At 37.9% G+C, this 20,050-nt stretch overlaps 1 protein-coding gene across 1 annotated transcript in view; it reads right to left on the bottom strand.

The window, feature by feature from the left end:
• Positions 1–20,050, bottom strand: part of PAFAH1B1 (platelet activating factor acetylhydrolase 1b regulatory subunit 1) — a 78,553-nt gene that overhangs the window by 40,550 nt on the left and 17,953 nt on the right. The window contains exon 2 of the mRNA XM_045773713.2: positions 1,903–2,123. Within this exon, the coding sequence (XP_045629669.1) occupies positions 1,903–1,934 (32 nt within the window). The 5' untranslated portion in view covers positions 1,935–2,123. The remainder of the gene's footprint in view (positions 1–1,902; positions 2,124–20,050) is intronic.

Genomic DNA, 20,050 nt, shown 5'->3' with positions numbered 1-20,050 from the left:
GCTTACTCTCTCTCAAATAAATAAACCTTGAAAAAAAAAAGAATGTTTTGCATGGTCTCCCCACTTATATTTGTTGAAAAAAAAAATAAATGTAACTACATAGTGGAGAAAGTAGGCATCTTGACTGAGGGATCAAAATTAGCATCACCACCGAGAGGCAGATAAGACATTATGTATCTCTGGACACGATATCTTTTTTTTTTTTTTTCTGAAGATTTTATTTATTTGAGAGAGAGAGAGAGCACAAGCGGGGAGGAGAGGGACAAGGAGGCTCCCTGCTCAGCAGGGAGCCCCATGTGGGGCTCGATCTCAGGACCCTGAGATCATGACCTGAGCCAAAGGCAGCCGCTTAACTGACTGAGCCACCCAGGCGCCCCTAGACATGAAACCCTGAGAAGAATACAAACTATTCTGGCCAAGAATAATCTGAATCTAATCATGAAGAAAAATTAGAGAGCTACAAAATGAGGAATATGCTATTAAAAAAACCCAAAGAAACAACTATTCCTCAAAAATATTATTGTCCTAGGGACATCTGGGTGGCACAGGTTGAGTGTCCGACTCTTGTTTTTGAGTTAGGTCGTGATCTTGGGGTCCTGAGATCAAGTCCCACATTGGGCTCTGCACAGAATCTGTTTGAAATTCTTTCTCCTTCCTCTGCCCCTCTCACTTGTGCCCTCTCTCTCTAAAATATTAAAGCCCCCATTGGGCTCTGTGCTCAGTGGGGAGTCTGCTGGAGATTCTCTCTCTCTCCCTCCCTCTCTCAAATAAAGAAATAAATCTTAAAGAAAAATAAAGACTAAAGAGAAATGACAACTAAATACATTAACTAATCTTGTACTAGACAGTGTACTAGAAAGGAGAGAGAGAAAAAAAAACCCAACAACCCTACAATACAGGACATTATCAGGTCAATTAACAAAATTGGAATACGGAAAGTAGATTCAAAACGTGTTATGCCAGTGTCAATGTCAAATTTGCTGAAATTGCTAACTGTCCTGTGATTTTATAGAAGAATATCCTTATTCTTAGGAACTGCACACCCAAGTATCTGGGGTAAAGACCCCTGGTGTACGCAACTTACTCTCAAATGGTTCAGGAAAAAATATTGCATGTGCATGCGCCCACACACACACACAGGTACAGAGTACAAATGATAAAACAAATAGTATAAAATGGTGTAAAAATGGTACAAAACACGTGAAGTGGATAAAATGTACATTAAGTATTCTTTGTACCAATCTTACAACTGACCTATAAATTTGCAATTACTTCCAAATAAACAATTTTGTAAAAAGCCACAGAAAAATTTTAAAACATCTACAACATGAAGCTAAATTATTCCTCTATATTCTTCACCTACAAAAACAGAATGCTATAAAATATGGGGTGCTATAATATAAAATATCAGTGGTCAAATCATCTTATGCCTCTCTCATTAATGCATTTACATTAACTATTATGTTATCTACCTCATAAAGTTCAAGTCCTCTAATAGCCCCTGGATGATAAAAGATAAAAACATACAGTAAGGCAAAGGAAAGGAATTAGCAGTAACAAAAAAGCCTTCATTTTTCTAATACACACATTCTAGACAAAAGAATTGAGAACGTTGAATGATCTATTTTCCTACTGACCACAATATATTTAACACAAGCTTAGAATAAAACTTATCCCAACGAACTTACTTGTTCTTCTTTAAACTTCTACACAATAAAGTCACAAAGGTAAATAACACTATTTCAAAGACCCAGTTTTAAAATCAGACCAAACTGCCCAAAGCAATATCTGAAGACTTACAAGAATACTTTTAATCTAAGAATAGATCTCCCAAAGGTGTATTTTAATTTACTACTTTGTCTTTTATGAGATTAAAAAAAAAAACACGAAACAGAAACTTACAGTTCATCTCGTTGTCTCTGGGACAGCACCATTTTGGCTGTAATATCAAGCTTCTTGGATATAGTGGTATGTCCCTCCTTTGGGAAATCAAAAAGCTTTGTGATCCCTGGATTTACAATTAAATATGCCACTAAGTGGCGTCCACACAGGGGAAGACAATTCTTTTGCAAATGAATCCAACCAGTAGTCAGGAGACAGTCAACAAATAGGGTTCATTCCACCTAAGGGGGGAGAGAGAGAGAGAGAAGGTAATTTCTTTCACTTAGAATTTAAATTATTTCTAAATTACTATTCGCAGTATACACTTTCAAAGACGAGGTTTACTTAATGCTAGTATGAATATTAGATGTTTTCTGTTATAATCAAGGCCGTAATATTAATATGTATTTTAAACTACCTTTAATAGTTTACTGAGCCAGAACAGCACTATTTTCAAATTTACCCATGCTCAACCATGTCACCTGCCAGAAAATATTGGTATCAATTTTATTAAATTTCAAATATTAACATATAATTTCTGTAGACTATAACTCTCCCTCAAAGTCAAGAAACTGAGCCACCTCGCTAGTTCAGTTGGTGGTGCATGCAACTCCTGATCTCAGGGTTGTGGGTTCAAGCCCAATGGTGGGTACAGGCATTACTTAAAACTGAAATCTTTTAAAAAACCATAACTGAAGTAATCTTCAAGACCGAATGTAAGTCAGTAATAATCTTAGAACTATTCAGCAAACACATACCCTCTTAACCAATGCATTTAATCAAGAAACACTTTCATGTTATTTCAATTTATTTTGTGCTCTTTAGAGCACCTGTTTTCAAAATAAAAAACTGAATGGACTACCCTAGAGTCTATGTACTCATACAGTAATCCAATTCTCTAACCCAGTTTTTGGATAATATTACCCAGTATTTCAGAGCCCTTTCTTTATATTTGTCACACTATAAAAACAATTTCTATATAACATCTAAAAAGTATTGTGATCAGTTCAATCAGAGTAAATGCAGGTAAAAGTTAAAGAAAAATCAAAAACTATTTTAAAGAATTATTCTTCAAATCTCCTATTTTACAAAAAAATGTTTAGTTTGTCTTATCACCCTGTACAAAAATAGCTAGACAGAATTTCCACTGTGTTTAGAAAATGTATTTGAGATAGTCTTACTTAAAATGCAGACTAGTACATACAAAATTCTGTTGGCAGGGACACTTGAAAGAAAAAGAAAATCATCCTCTAAATAAAATGAAATTAACATCTAATGAAGGGTCTGTGGGACCACCTATCAAGAGATACATCATGGATAGAAGAGACAAAGACTATTTCTTGAGTACCTTTTTCCTGCAATGCCGGTCACACTGTTCTATGCATAGGGGATACAGAGGTGAATAAGCCAGTCAAGGAGTAAAAAAAATGAGCAAACCCTGGTTTTAAATATGAACCCTAAGTAAAAAAGGAGTGCTCAGATGTTCCCAATGGTAGCTACTGATTTTGATGCAGATTTTTCTCTTTTTAGCAATTCTAGCAAATATAATCAGGGATTTATTTTATGATCTTTAATGATTCTTCCAACCTAGAGACCACCTGGCTCAAAACGACAGCTGAAAGCACCACATCTCTTTAAATTCAGAAAAATATGACTAAGTATCAGTAATAAATAGTGGAATGAGAACGAAACACACTGGACAACCCAGAAAACCATCTCTCTTTGGTATTTAACAACTTCTAGTTATTTAAGCCTCACTTTTCTAAGTCTTCTTCTTTTAAAGATTTATTGGAGAGAGAGAAAGGTGGGGGGTGGAGCAGAGGGAAAGGGAGAGTCTCAAGGGAGAGGAGACTGTGCTGAGTGTGGAGCCCAACGCAGGATTCGATCTCACGACTCCGAGATCATGACCTGAGCCACAACCAAGAGTCAGGCACTTAACTGACTGTGCCACCCAGGCACTCCTCACTTCTCTAAGTCTTAACCATCACCAAGCAAAAGCATCTAGGGATTCCTATACTCCGCTAAAGGTCACATTAGAGTAAGGCTTTTCTGATGGTGGTGACTCTCTGAACTGTCTATAGGCTTCTATTACCTGGGACAATGGTAAAACACAGGGTCCAATTTAATTAAGGAGAGAATACCCCTAGCCAAAAAACTAAATCAATGTACAAGAATAATAGCAGTACTAGAATACTAAGATGATCTATTAACAATAAAACCAAGACATAAACAAATCACTGAACGTGTAACTGTGTACTGCATAATTTATTAATTCATCAAGCATTTACAAAACACTTACTATGTACCAGTCACCAGGTTTAATGAAGGAAAATACTTGGTCTTTACACTCGAGAAGTTTACAGTCTACTGGAACAGTCAGTTAAAACAGTGCAAAAAAGGGGCACCTGGGTGGCTCAGCTGGCTAAGTCTCCGACTTGGTTTCTGCTCAGGTCATGATTTCGGGGTCGTGGATCGAGCTCCACAGCAGGCTCTGTGCTCAGTGTGGAGTCTGCTTGAGATTCTCTCCCTCTGCCCCTCCCCCTGCTCTCTCTCTCTCTCAAATAAATAAAATCTAAAAAGATCCAACCAAACAAGCAAAAAAAACCAACCACCAGTGCAAAAGCAGGACAAGTATTACATAGGAGGTGATGACTCAGGATGAAGATCAGAAAACAAGCTCAGGTCTTTACATTTATCCTAGGGACAATGGGGAGCCATTAGGTAAAGTTTTTCAGAAAAATCACTCTTACTCATACAGTAAAAAATGGACCCGAAAGACAGGAAAGGAACAGATCAGACAGGAGGCTTACAATAATGATGGTGATAAATGATGGGGATTCACACCAGCATAAAGGCAGTGAATGAAGACAATTAGTTGAATTTAAATTATTTAGCAGGTTAAGTCTCATATGATTAGTGACTGAATGTGGGCAGCAAGGTGAGAAAGGTCAAGCAAGAAGTCAAGGATAACTTCCAGAGATTTCTGGCTTAGAACTATGTTGAACAGGAAACTCCTCTGTGTGAGGGAATGAGGAAAGTATGATTCATTCCACTTTAGGCATGTTGATTCCAAGGTGCCTTTGAGATTTTTAGTAGGAAACTGTACAAACAAGCCAGCTCTGAAGGGAACAAACCTACCAAAAAAACCCAAAACCCAAAAAACGGGTTTGACACTTATCAGTTTAGAGATGGTGTAACTGAAGCCATGACAATGGAGGATGCACGGAAAATGCACAGAGCTAGATGAGCACAGGGCCAGGCAGAACAAAGCCAACACCTAAACAAACAAACAAACAAAACTACAACTGAGGCTGAGAGAAACCCGATAAAGAAGTAAAAGTAAAAACAGGACAGAGTACGTCATAGAAGCCAAGGAAGTATTTCAAGAAGCAGCAATCAACAGTATCCAAAATTACCCAACTACTAAGCAAAATAAGGTCTGAAATGGGTCTGCTCCATTCAGTATAGAGCTCACTGACAACCTTAATGAGAATGGTTTTGGTAAAATGATAAGGATATGGTTTAACATGCAGAAACCAGTGCAGGGAGACAAAGTAAAGACAGTACCATAAATAAGTATCTTAGAAATAGTTGGAAATGTTGACAAGTTTTTCCCAACCAAATGAGATGCTCAAATGCTACTGGTGGAGGAAAAAAAAGACACAGAAGAAATGAAGAAAGGAATAAAGAATTTTAATATCGCCATTTTCATCCCTTAATCAACCAAAGGCAAACAGACAACCAGACACAATGAATGCCATGACAGAATAACACTACACCACCTATAAAATATTCTTGCCACAAAATCAAATCTGAATCTTTTAAGTCTCTGGCTCCAACTATCTATTTGCAAGAAGTACAAAGGGCAGAGGAATATGTTAAAGACATCATGGGGATATAACCAGCAATATCCAGACTGTGAAAAATCTTATGAATAAATGACCCAGTTTCTTCAAATACATTCCAAGGAAAGGAAGAAAAAAAGAGCTGGAAAGGGAAACCTATAGATTGAAAGACACAAGTGACATACCAACAATTGAAGTCTACAGACCTTATTTAGATCTGGATTTAAAAAAATTGTTTGAAAAATAAACTGCAGGGGCGCCTGGGTGGCACAGCGGTTAAGCGTCTGCCTTTGGCTCAGGGCGTGATCCCGGCGTTGTGGGATCGAGCCCCACATCAGGCTCCTCCGCTATGAGCCTGCTTCTTCCTCTCCCACTCCCCCTGCTTGTGTTCCCTCTCTCGCTGGCTGTCTCTATGTCTGTCAAATAAATAAATAAAATCTTTAAAAAAATAAATAAATAAATAAACTGCAAAATAAATCAATGAACAAATATTTGGGGAAAATGAACACTGGATGGAGGTCTGATAATATTTAAGAATAAGTGAATTTTTCAAGAATCATAATGGTATTGTGGTTATTTTTATTTTTTATTATTTATTTATTTTTAGAGAGAGAGCAAGCAAGTGCATGCATGCAGGGGTGGGGGAGCAGAGGGAGAGGGAGAATCCTAAGCAGGCTCCACACCCAGCCAGACGTGGGACTGTATCTCACAACCTTGAGATCATGACCTGAGCCAAAATCAAGAGTCAGGCACTTAACCAACTGAGCCACCCAAGCACCCCAATATTGTGGTTATTTTTAAGACTTTTAGAAATATACAACAAAAAATTTATCAGTAAAATGATGTCTGGGATATACGTCAAAAAAAAAAAAATTACACGGGGGCACCTGGGTGGCTCAGTCAATAGGCGTCTGCCTTTGGCTCAGGGCGTGATCCCGGCGTCCTGGGATCGAGCCCCACGTCAGGCTCCTCTGCTGGGAGCCTGCTGCTTCCTCTCCCACTCCCCCTGCTTGTGTTCCCTCTCTGGCTGGCTGTCTCTCTCTCTCTGTCAAATAAATAAAATCTTAAAAAAAAAAAAAAATAACACGGTGGCGTGCCTAGCTTGCTCAGTTGGTGGACCAGTGCAGCTCTTGATCTTGGGGTTGTGAATTCAAGCCCCACGTTGGGTGTAAAGTTTACTTAAAAATAAAATCTTGGGGCTAAGAATCTAAGAATATAGTGTACAGTATTCCTCAGATTTACCTTTTAGCTTAATACTTTAACATATAACTGCAAAATATCACATGACAACAGAAATAAATGGTTCTCCAACAGAGCAAAAGAGATAGTTTAAAATACTTTGCAATAAACAATCTATATTTATAACCAACAGTACAAAAAAAACAGGCAATATTTTCATACCACCTGGTGAAGGAGTTCTTAATCTTTTTGGGGGGGTCACTGGATTCCTCTGAAAATGTAATAAAAATCAAGATCTCTTCCCTCAAAGAACATATGAACAAAATATTACATGCATTTCAAGGTGGTTTACAAATTCTTCCAAAGTCAACATAATGAATGAGAAGACTTAACATTTTTGAAACGTATTTTGGCAGCACTTCGATAATCCCTTCTAAGCTACTTGTATATATTACAAACATATTTCAAAGAAGAGTCTCATTTATTCATTTGCATGTCAATATCCAGACGTTCTTAAGAGATCAGATCTGTGTTGCCTAAGCACTAGAAACAGAAGCTTCAGTATGTTTTTTGGAATGCAGAATTCTTAACTATTCTGTATTCTAATATTATATCTGTTTATCTACTACACAAACGCAGCTCTCCTAAAACAATGTTTATTGCTTGGGTAAGTACCTCACCAAAGAAGAGAAAGGGGAAAAGTAAAAAAGAAAAGATAAATAACAGATCATTAAAAAATCTTATGTAACTGGGTGGTGAGGTGAATTAACTGAAATTCTTTTCATTTTCAGTTTCCACATGTTATCATAGGTTTCACACTTATCAAAACAACCTTTGTAACACATTTCATTAATAATTTGTTTTGCGCATTGGTCCCTGCTAACTATGAGTTTATGAAACAGGGACCATACAGAAAATAAAGGATGTGTGTAAAGGGAAAAACAAACAACTAATTGTATGTTAACAGTAGATATTAACAAATATAAAATGGAAATAATCAGATTTGTTACTAGATGTAGAGGTAAGAGTTTAGGAGAAACAGCAAAGACCTATATTCCAGTAATTGGATAATTACCAATGATTCCTGCTCTCATGAAATTGTCACTTGACAATGCTTTATTTAAAGAGAGTCACCAGGGGCGCCTGGATGGCTCAGTTGTTAAGCGTCTGCCTTCAGCTAGGGTCATGATCCCAGCGTTTTGGGATGGAGCCCTGAACGGCGCTCCCTGCTCAGCAGGGAGTCTGCTTCTCTCTCAGCCCCTCCCCACAATTCTCTCTTTCACTTCCTCTTTCAAATAAAATCTTAAAAAAAAAAAAAAAAAAAAAGAGGGTCAGCAGATTATCTACCTCTCTTGAATAGCACATATTTTATAGCTCATAATCCTAATCCAGACAATATTTTCCAGATACAGCAATGAGGCAAGGCAGAAACTACTGCCAATGAAGATTTACTGAGTACCTTTGCACACTAGTTAATTTTCAGAAGTTAAATAAAATCTATTATTTCCCAATTAACTGCATGTTTCATGGTACTTTGCAAATCATTACGTTTTTAGTACAGTTCCAAAAAACAGACTTTTTCTCAAAGTCACTAATAGGATGTAAGATATTTTATTAATCTGCATGACCACTCATATTACAGATATACCCCTCTTGGTGCTTCCAACTATTTCATCTGTTATCCTTACATAGATTTTGTACACAATAATTCAATAAAGAAAAATAAAACTAACCTTTTTTTAAAAAAGATTTTTATTTATTTGACAGAGAGAGAGCACAAGCACAAGTGTGGGGAGGGGCAGAGGGAGAGGGAGAAGCAGACTCCCCACTGAGCAGGGAGCCCAACATATGGGGCTCGATCCCAGGACCCTGGGGTCATGACCTGAGCCAAAGGCAGATACTTAACCGACTAAACCACCCAGGCGCCCCTAACCTTTTTTTTTCCCACATAGTGGTAAAAAAAAAGGATGAAAAAATACTTGTCTACAATTTAATGAATTAAGATCTCAAATTGACTTAAACAACTAAAAGCTACTTTCTTGAGTTGGACCCATTCTGAGCCTGGACCCTCACCGAGTCCAACCCTGCATCCAGTGTGCTTTCTAAGTGGGGCCCAGTGCAATCCTGGATTCTCTCCAGTGTCCAAGTCATACCTAGTCCAGACCCACACCCATCTGTTTTCTAGAAGTTACTTTCTTAGTTGTGCAGGCCATAGATTCAATTTCAAAAGAATCAGACCAAGGGGTGCCTGGGTGGCTCTGTCAGTTAAGCCTCCAACTCTTGATTTTGGCTAAGGTCACAATCTCAGGATCATGAGACAGAGCCCCAGGCAGGGCTCAGGGCTCACAATGGGTGTGGAGCGTGGAGCCTGCTTAAGATTCTCCCTCTCCCTCTGCCCATCCCCAGCCTCTCTGTTGGCTTTCTCTTAAAAAAGAATCAGACCAAGGTTTTTTAAAGAACACAGATAACCAGCATCAAACAAAAAAGAGACCTAAAACTGCCTATTCATGTTACATGTCATGCTGTTCCTACTTATTAACTGTTTTTAGATAATCAAATTAAGATATTATATAACCAAGTTCCAAACTTCTCTCAACTACGAAATGGACTTAAATGTGAAATATACCTCACGATTTAGTGAGGATTAACCAGGATAACAATACAAAAAATTCTATAAGTAATATCATACACGTTACCTCTGCCATCAGTTTTGAACTTTAAATGAATTTTAAAAATCTCAGCTTCAGTACGATGAATACCCGCAATGAACCTGGGACACGCAATGAACCTGGGACATGATTTCTTATCAAGGTTCTTGTTCACTTAATTTTTGACATTTTATTCATAAAGTGTAACAAAGAATGTGTATGATCTGGATAGTGTCACAGGACTGATGTTCTGTAAATTTTGAGAAATGAAAACTAAAGCAATCATCTCCCCAAACATGGTCTTTACCCCTGGAAAAGAAATGTTTTTTTCACTTGTGCCATCACTTATTCCCCTGCTCTCTCTGAACTGTTTGCATCATCCAAATCATTCTGATCTATGTACAACTAACCTATCAGAACATACATATGTGGGGCGCCTGGGTGGCTCAGTTGGTTAAGTGTCTGCCTTCGGCTCGGGTCATGATCTCAGGGTCCTGGGACGGAGCCTCACATCAGGCTCCCCATTCAGCAGGGAGTTTGCTTCTCCTTCTTCCTCTGCCCCCTCCCCCAGCTCTTACGGACACACCCCCCTCAAATAAATAAAATAAAACAAAAACAAAAACAAACACACGCATGTGTTTTGATTTACACAGTCCCCATGGTATGGGGTAAAAAAAGGAACACCTCTCCTTTAAATAATTAGCAGTGGGTATTTTGGGTGTTCCTACAAATTCTTTATCACTTTATCAAGATGAGGTTCCTTAACATGACATCAGACCTAGTACCAGGTTATAGGCTTCTTTCTCTAAGCTCTCAATATTTGGCTCTGAGCATTATTCTAGGTAAAAATATTTAAAACTGCATCATTAATGTTACACTGCAATGCAGTCTAATAATGGGGGGAAAAAAGTAAACTTACCTATGAAGTCAACGCACTGAATATTCTGAAAAATACCCCAGTATATAGTTTAAATCCATGAGATTACCTAGGACAACAAAGTACTTCCTAAGAGTAACTTCATTTCCTTAGTTCAATCTTTATGATTTCCTCACTTTTCCATCTACAAAGTTTCTAGAGTTCTGAAATCATTTTCTAATAAAAATAAAGATGGCAAAATTAACCAAACTATTAATTGTCCTTTGCAGTATCTTGTGCTCTGTGTGAACAATTAAGTATGAGAAAAGTTTTCTCCCATGGCCACAATTCGAAAATGTTAGATCACTGAAAGTTTTTAATCAAATACCTAGGCTTTAATGTATAGTTGTTCTTACTCTCCTCCAGCTTGGAGGCCCATGATTCATTGGGACTCGCTGTTGGCAGGCAATAACAAAACAAAACAAAACAAAACAAAACAAGACTAGATGGATCCATCATTGAGAGATAAACTAAGCTCAGGCACAGTTCCCCGAAATGGTAAAATTCTTCCAACAGCTACACCATTTCCTCACTTCCTATTAGTTATAGCCAACAACCACATTTCATTTTGCAAGATTTAAGTCACTCATCAAATAAATTTCTGGGTACATATAAAAATATTCTGCATTTTTCAATGAGCTTGGGCCAAGGATTAAGATACCACTTTTTCACAGAGAATTATTCCTACAAATCTCAAGCCTAGTAACTCTAATATTAAAGGCAAGTTTTGTAAATAGATGCTCTGGTAGCTAGATTATGAATCTGAAGAAACAAAGAAGAAAGTTTTTGGGCTTTGAAACTGAACAGATGTAGATTTAAGTAACACAATATAAATCTTATCTAGATGTCCATTTTTTCTTTTAGAATCAATCTTTTTTGCCTGTCTTTTGCCTGTCACTAGAACCATGCTATGAGATGGTTTCTATTATACCTCCTGTGATGGTTAATTTCGTGTGTCAACTTGGCCAGGCTACAGGAGCCAGACATTTTGTCAAACACTTGTTTAGATGTTGCTATGAAGGTATTTTTTAGATGAGGTTAACATTTAAATTTAAAGTGAGTAAAGCATATTACCCCCAACTCCATACCCCAAAATGTAGATGGGTTTCATCCAATCAACTGAAGGCCGTAAGAGAATACACAGCCCTTGAGGAAGAGGGAATTCTGACAGCCAACTGCCTTTGGACTCTAGCTGCAACTCAACTCTTCCCTGGATCTCTATCCAGGCAGCTTACTCTATAAATTTCAGACTTGCCAACCTTTACAATCATGTGAATCAATTACTTAAAATCTAACCCACCCACCCCTGAGAGAGAGAGAGAGACTGTCACTTTTTTTCTTTTAAATATATACATACATTCTATTGGTTCTGTTTCTCTGGAGAACCCTAATATACCCCCATATTCTCAGTTCTGTTACAATAACGTAGCAGCCTTTATTATTATAGGCTTAGCATATCAATAAACGCTACTGGAATAAATACTCTTCAACCCTCATAGTACTTAAACTCTATTCTCTGGATACCCTCCAGGCAAATGAACGCCTTCAAGGGTTATCAATCGTAAAAAACTGCTTCCCACCTACAACAAGAAAGGCATCCTCAACAAGGGCTACAGACATGCAAAACAGGTAACTAAGAACTCACCCTACCTACTCTGTGTTTTCATCACTCTCTCCACTAAGTTTCTGATATTCACTACCATTACAATTTATAAGCTCCATCTCATTACTGCTGATCTTCCCTCTCTTCCTATTTTTCTTCTCCTTGTTTCTTGGCCTGTCTACCTCATTTCCTGGCTCTCCCTTTACAGACATTAATCAGCACGCATTCCCACAACCCCTTGGCACACCCATCAAACATGTTAGATATAACTGTCATCCCAGCAGTGTTTACTTGTTGATGGGTGCTCAAACACTGCTTCTTCATTAATTAAAAAAAAAAAAAGTTTCCTCCTCTTCTTTGACTTAAGGCATGAAGCCATTTTAAAGGTTCCAGAGAAATGAATTCTGATTTACATTTTATTGTATATCACTTTTTAGTGCTTTTTATCTGAAACAAGTTGTTCTGTATGATACAACTGTGTGTGCCTATCAACAATGAAAGGGAATGTGAAAAAAGACAAGAATTTCTTTTTTTCCCAAGATTTATTAGAGAGACAGAGACAGAGACAGAGGAAGCAGGAGCAGGGGGGAGGGAGAGAGGGAGAAGCAGATTCCCTGCTAAGCAGGGAACCACTTTGTGGGGCTTGATCCCAGGACCCTGAGATCCTGACCTGAGCTGAAGGCAGATGTTTAACTGACTGAGCCACCCAGGCACCCCTAACATTTCTTGTTTTACAATGATTTTAGAGATTGTGGGTCATTTCTTTTCTTGTTACTTCAGTGTCAAAACATACTGAAATAAAAACAAAAGGTAAAGATCTATTTTTATGATAATTTTACATAGAGCCTGAAACGAATTGGTTCTCATATATAAATTATTCCTAAAAATGTCATTTCCTGTAAGTTATGCTTTACTTTATCAAATCCATTATTTCTAGATTCTCTGGGATTCCACAATGCCAAATAAATATCTTATAAAAATGAAGAATACTAAATTATACTACTTGCTCTCTAACTTTCAATTTGGATTCTATTATACTATTGACATCAAAAGAAAATGAATTCAAAAATTGATGCCACTGACCTAGGCAAGTTTAAATCTATTTAGACAATGATTCTTTAGGTTGAAAAACACCTATGGAAAACAGAACAACAGATGCCACACGTGTATTTTTGTCAAATTAGATTTATTAAAACAGTTGAAGAAGTAACCAGGTGTACATTAGAACCACCTGAGGAACTTCCTGAAGACAATCATGGTAAAGGGCCTTATCCTGAGAGATTCTGAGAAGGAATCTGAATTTTTTAAAAGTCTCCAAGTGATTCTGATGTACATCCTCATTAGAAAACCATACCCTCAACAGTATGAACTGAAGCCAGTCCTAAAGGGTCAAAAGCAGAATTATAAACATTCCATCAAGAAATCATCAGTGTGAGAAAATGGTATCTGGGCTCCAAGGGCAAAAATCAAATTACAAGGCCAAGTTACTTAGATTTCAATGGTAATTCCAACTGCCACTCAAATTCCAAAAAATATTTATAAGACTCCTCAGATATACCTTGAAGAGATATTATATTAACAGGAAAAAGAGGTCAACCCAACATTTTGAAATAAGTATTTTTCATTACAGTTAAGCTTTTATTAAGATTTTTAAAAAAGATTACATTTATTCGTTTTAGTTGAGAGTGTGTGTGTGCACATGTGCGCACACATGCAAGCAGGGTGAGGGGCAGAGGGCGAGAGGGAATCCCAAGCAGACTCCACGCCAAGTGCAGAGCTGGAGGCACATGGGGGTTGATTTCACAACCCTGAGATCATGACCTGAGTGGAAACCAGTACTCAGAGGTTTAACCAGCTGAGCCACCCAGGCGCCCCTCATTGAAGATTTTTAAAAAATGTTTCAAGAAGGGGCGCTTGGGTGGCTCAGTTGGTCAAGTGCCTGCCTTGGGGTAATGATCTCAGGGTCCTGCGCTCGAACCCCTTATCTGCCCCCCCCCAGCAGTGAGTCTGCTTCTCCCTCTGCCCCTCCTCTTGCTTGTGCACTCTTTCACCCACTCCCTCTCTCAAATAAACAAATAAATAAAATCTTTTAAAAAATACTTCAAGAAGAAAATACAGCAGGCTTGTTCATTATATAACTAGTCTTCCTGGTATGTTCTAATAGACAACTCTTTTGCATCTATATTAAACTTTGTTACTTTTTATTTTGATTGTGTTTTCTTCCCTATTTATCTAGACCAGGGGTGAGCAAACTTTCTGTAAAGAGCCAGAAAGTAAGTGTTTTAGGTTTTGCCAACCTCACAATTTCTGTAGCAAGAAAACAACAATAAACAATATGTAAAGCCATTTGCAATGACATGAATGGAGCAAGAAACGCTATTTGTCTTTCTTTGACTGACTTATTTTGCTTAGCATAATACTCTCTAGCTAAGCGAAATAAGTCAGAGAAAGACAAATACCATGATTTCACTCATATGTGGAATTTAAGAAGCAAAACAAACGAGTAAAGCAAGAAAAAAAAAAAAAAAAGAGGCAAACCAAGAAGCAACTCTTACCTATACATATATATAGAACAAACTGATGGTGACCAGAAGGAAAGTGGGTGGGAGGATGCGTTGAATAGGTGATGGGGATTAAGGAGTACACCTGTGATGATATAGGGTGATGTAGGTGTGATGAATCACTATATTGTACACCTGAAACTAATATTAAACTGTATATTAACTGAAATTTAAATAAAAACTTTGAGGGGCACCTGGGTGGTCCAATCAGTTAAAGCATCTGATTCTTGATTTTGGCTCAGGTCATGATCTCAGGGTTGTGAGATCGAGCCTCAAATTGGGCTCCAAGCTCGGTGTGGAGACTGCTTGGGATTCTCTTTCCCTCTCCCTCTGTCCCAAACCCCCGCCCCACCTTATGCTCTCACTCTCTCGCCAAAAAAAAAGAGGATTAAAAAAACATTATGTAAAGGAACAGGTGTGTTTCTGTTCCAATTAAACTTTATGGACACTGAACTTTGAATTTCGTGCAATCTTTTTTTTTTTTAACAAATTGATAATTTATAAAATGAACAAACTTTTTACAAAATAAGAGTTTACAAAAGATTCTTCTGATTTTTTTCAACCACTAAACATTGTAAAAATTGTGCTTAGCTCACAGGCTGTACAAAAACAAGTAGCAGGCTGGATTTGGTTTGCCAGCCGTAGTTTCCAAACCTCCTTAACCAAACAAATGGAGTTAACTGATACAGGCCACTTTTACCAAAAGTATCTATTTCATAGAATCGTCAGGCAGATTAAATGAGTTGATTACATATAAAGTGCTTACAACAGGGGCACCTGGGTGGCTCAGTCAGTTAAGCGTCTGCCTTCAGCTCACGTCATAATCCTGGGATCGAGCCCTACACAGGCTCCCTGATCAGGAGGGAGTTGCTTTTCCCTCTGCCCCTCACCCTGCTCCTCTCACCCCGCTCACGCACAAGTGCTCTAATAAATAAACAAAATTAAAAATAAAATAAAATAAAGTGGTTACAACAGTGCCTGGTACACAGGAAGTGCTATATGATTTTATGTATCTATACCTTAATTTCTTTCTGTATCTTCTCTACTTTGTTTAATACCCCTATTAGCCTATCACACTGAAATGTTTTGTCGAAAATCTGTTACAAAAAGGGAAAATCCTTTATTGTTGAGGGAGAAAAAGTACTCAATGAGTCACTAGTTTTTCCTTGAAACTAACTTTCTAGCTCTCTTTCCCAAAAATGTAAAGTAAATATCTACCTGCAATTTATCCATAGCAGTAATCCCATTAACTGCAATCTCCAGCAAAACAAAACAAAACATAACATCTTACCTACCTACTAAGACCTCAGAGGAGGACATAAAGATACCTAATTTCCAACACACTAATGCAACTGCATTTAGGAAGGACTTGCCTGTCAATGCACCATTACATGATAACCAAGGCACAGCTTACAAATTCAGGTTTTGAGTACTTTTTTCCTTTAGTTAATCAATTTAGTTAGCCAAACAAAGTTAGTGATTCTCATCCTGTCCTGGCCCAGACTGATACTAAAATGTGAGTCAAAAAATGTAAGGAAAAGCTACCTAGAACACAGGTGAGGCCATTATCTCCAGAAAGGTATAATGAGGCAGCATTCCACATGTCCAAGTCTTCATTATTAACATGTTTTATTTGGGGTACACTCCCCTCACCGTATTTTGCAATCTTCCTTTCCCCTTCAAGATGCAGTCTACCACTACACTTCTGTGAAGTCCACCCTGGCTAGCCCGCTCTCCTTGGCAGAGGTAGGTTCCCTCTTCTTCAAACTCACTGTATCATGTATATATAATCCTAATAACCATTTACTGCCATTATATGCTAGGCTTCTTGACCACAATGTTTAATTCTCACAATACCCAGCAAAGAACCTAATACCCTCATTTAACAGATCAAGTCATGTATCCAAGGTCAAACAGCTGGATACTGACAGGGCCAGGATTCAAACCAGGTTTGCTTTTGACTCCCACACCGATGGTTTCAAACAGCAGGAATGTGAACAGAGAAGGGGCCAAGTAGGCAAAACTCTCTTTTTACCTGCTTATATATTGAGTTTCTGCGTACAAGGTTTTTTGGGAAAAGTTTCCACTCTTAAGACATATTTGAGGAGCACCTGGGTGGTTCAGTCCAGGTCATGATCGTGGGGTCCTGGGACTGAGCCCTGCTTCAGGCTCCACACTCAGCAGGCAGTCTGCTAGAGGATTTTCTCCCTCTCCCTCTATCCCTCCCCCTGCCTTCACACATGGCCCTCTCTCTCTCTAATAAATCTTTAAAAATATATATAAATGAAAAATCACTCATACTACCTTGTGCTGCACATTCTTTGTAAGTAACTATATATATGCCATCTCTAGTACCACACTGACCTCTCCTTAGGGGCAAACACTGAACTGAATTTCTTTGCCTCTAGAACCAGACACAGGGTCTTGGCATCAACAAATGTTTGTAGGGAATCAAGCTTTCAAAGCAAACCTTTCCAAATTAATTAACTATACTTCCACAGTTACAGGCAATTATAAAATAATTTATAACTGCATAGCAATTTATACTTTTTGAAATTCTTTCATATATATATCATCTTAAGAGAAACCATGCTGGGGGCACCTGGGTGGCTCAGTCGTTAAGCGTCTGCCTTCGGCTCAGGGCATGATCCCGGAGCTCTGGGATTGAGCCCCACATCAGACTCCTCCGCTGGGAGTCTGCTTCTTCCTCTCCCACTCCCCCTGCCTGTGTTCCCTCTCTCACTGGCTGTCTCTCTCTGTCAAACAAATAAATAAATCTTAAAAAAAAAAAAAAAAAGAGAGAAACCGTGCTGAACTTTTCAATATTCAAGGCTTTATTTTAACAAAACATCAATTATCCAACAACTGTCAAACAGTATTGGCAAGTTATTAACCATGTTTTATTTTGTTTCAATTGCCATACCAAAATACCATTAGGTTTAAACCATATTAAATTGCCAATAATGGCAATTACACAGGTTCAACCTAATACTCACCAATGCTATTTAAAGAGCATTAGCAAAAGTTCTCAGCAGCTAGCATAATCAGCAGAACTTGATTTATTTACAGTTTTAACCAAAAACATTAAGCAAACAGAATAACTCCCTCCTCTGTGATTTCATACTTGTATGTATATACACAATTTAACAATTCTCACACTACACTCTAATTATCTGCCTCAGCAACACTTCTCCAAAGCCTCCAACCTTGACACATTCCTCGTTGTATCTCTATCAAGTATCAAGGTAATTCTTTACAAAAACTCATGGTAATGAACACACAATTGGTATCTAGTAAACGTTTCTAAATCACTTCTACAGGCATCACAGTAAAACTGAGAGATAAAAAATCTACTATGGGGGCGCCTGGGTGGCACAGCGGTTAAGCGTCTGCCTTCGGCTCAGGGCGTGATCCCGGCGTTCCGGGATCAAGTCCCACATCAGGCTCCTCCGCTATGAGCCTGCTTCTTCCTCTCCCACTCCCCCTGCTTGTGTTCCCTCTCTCGCTGGCTGTCTCTGTCTCTGTCAAATAAATAAATAAAATCTTTAAAAAAAAAAAATCTACTATGTCCTCAGAACTAAAGACGCACTGCATCACTTTACTCTCATCCTTTTTTTTTTTTTTAATACAAAAAAATTCAAATTCTGAAATGTAGGCAAAAATCAAAGTCCAGCACCCTGGGTCTGGTTTCAATATAATTTTTTCTTTTTAAAGGCTGAACACTGATTATACTACAACTTTAAAACTGAAGACCTTTTTACATTCTAACATGCATATATTTCTCCGGTTTCTACTTAGCAATGTTACATTTTCAGGTGACAATTAGACAAACATAGCTACAACAGCCTGATGTTTTAAGTTAAAACTAAGTCACACACACACACACACACACACACACACACACACACACACACAAATCCAATGCTGTAACACAAGAAAAAAAATTTCCTAATACTTTCCAGTCATACAAATAATAGAAGATATACTGGTTGGGTTTTTTTTAAAGATTTTATTTATTTATTTGATAGAGAGAGCCAGAGAGAGCAGGAGCAGGGGGGAGGGGCAGAGGGACAGGGAGAAGCAGAGAAGCTGGGGTGTGGGACTCCATCCCAGGACCCTGGGATCATGACCCAAGTCAAAGGCTTACCCGAGTGAGCCACCCAGGTGCCCCGAAGATACGCTGTTCTATATGCCTTTTTTTTTAGCATAAGGTTTGGTGAATACTAGCCCATTATGACAATGCAGAAATCACTACAATTCTTAAGCAAGGGAGCAATGTTCTAAAAGTGGTATTTCATGGTGATTGTTTTAGAGATAACACACAGGAGATATTAAAGCAAGGGAAAGCTGGAAGTGGAAGAAGACAGAGACCTGGACTGAAATGGAGCAATGGGAATGATTTGAAAAAAAAAAAAAGCTTTTATGGTCAAACTGCAATTAAGCAAAAATAGATTTTTTTTTTTTTTTTGGACACAGATCACTACTTGCTCTTGGTCTTGAAGATGACCTTCTCTAGTCCTAAAGACAGATCCCCTGTTTACATCCGAGGACAACTGCCCAGATATTATGACAGCACAACTGGAAAACCTGTAGTGTCTCTCAAATGAACTGATTTCTAGTTTACTATTATCCATAGCAGTATCTGCCTCCACTGAAACAGATAACTGAGAACTATATTCTTGGTGTCAATTATTCTATTTGTTTACTGAGGATCTTCCAGGTTCCCAGTATTCAAATCCAACAATACAGATCTGTGTCCCATGTAGCACACAGGAAAGCTACCTATGACATAAAAGCAATGTTAAGAAATAGTTCCTGTCCATAAGAAACTTATGTATGTTGAATATAATTAGAAGATGCGAGCTATACATATCCTTTCATTCATTCATTGATTATGCTAGGCTCTGTGCTGTAAGGTTTTAATATTAAATATGATTAAAATGCAATCAATCCCTAAATTAATGTATAACCTACTTTAAAAGTAAGGTGGGAAAGAGAGGCCAGGAAAGAAGGTAATAATGAGAATATAACATGAGCTGAAGACTAAGTAAGCTTTATAAGCTAAAAGACTAAAAAAAATAAGTGATTAGAAAATTTTTGACGCAGGTTTTGGAAAAAGGAAAAATAATATGTTGAATAAAACAAGACAATAAAGTATACAAATGCGAAATTATTTAAAGCATTTGGAAAATACTGTATTGCCGAAAAACTGAGGCTATAGATAGCAAACTAAGAAATACAAGCAGTCATCGGAAAATAGGTGTTTGTTTGTTTTTTTTTAAAGATTTTATTTATTTATTTGACAGAGATAGAAACAGCCAGCGAGAGAGGGAACACAAGCAGGGGGAGTGGGAGAAGAAGAAGCAGGCTCATAGTGGAGGAGCCTGATGTGGGGCTCAATCCCATAACACCGGGAT

The sequence above is a fragment of the Ursus americanus genome, chromosome 23, assembly GCF_024610735.1.
Source record: "Ursus americanus isolate L20-20 chromosome 23, mUrsAme1.1.p, whole genome shotgun sequence".
NCBI lineage: Eukaryota > Metazoa > Chordata > Mammalia > Carnivora > Ursidae > Ursus > Ursus americanus.
The sequence above is the reverse complement of the archived record's forward strand: the minus strand, read 5'-3'. Positions and strand labels throughout refer to the sequence as shown.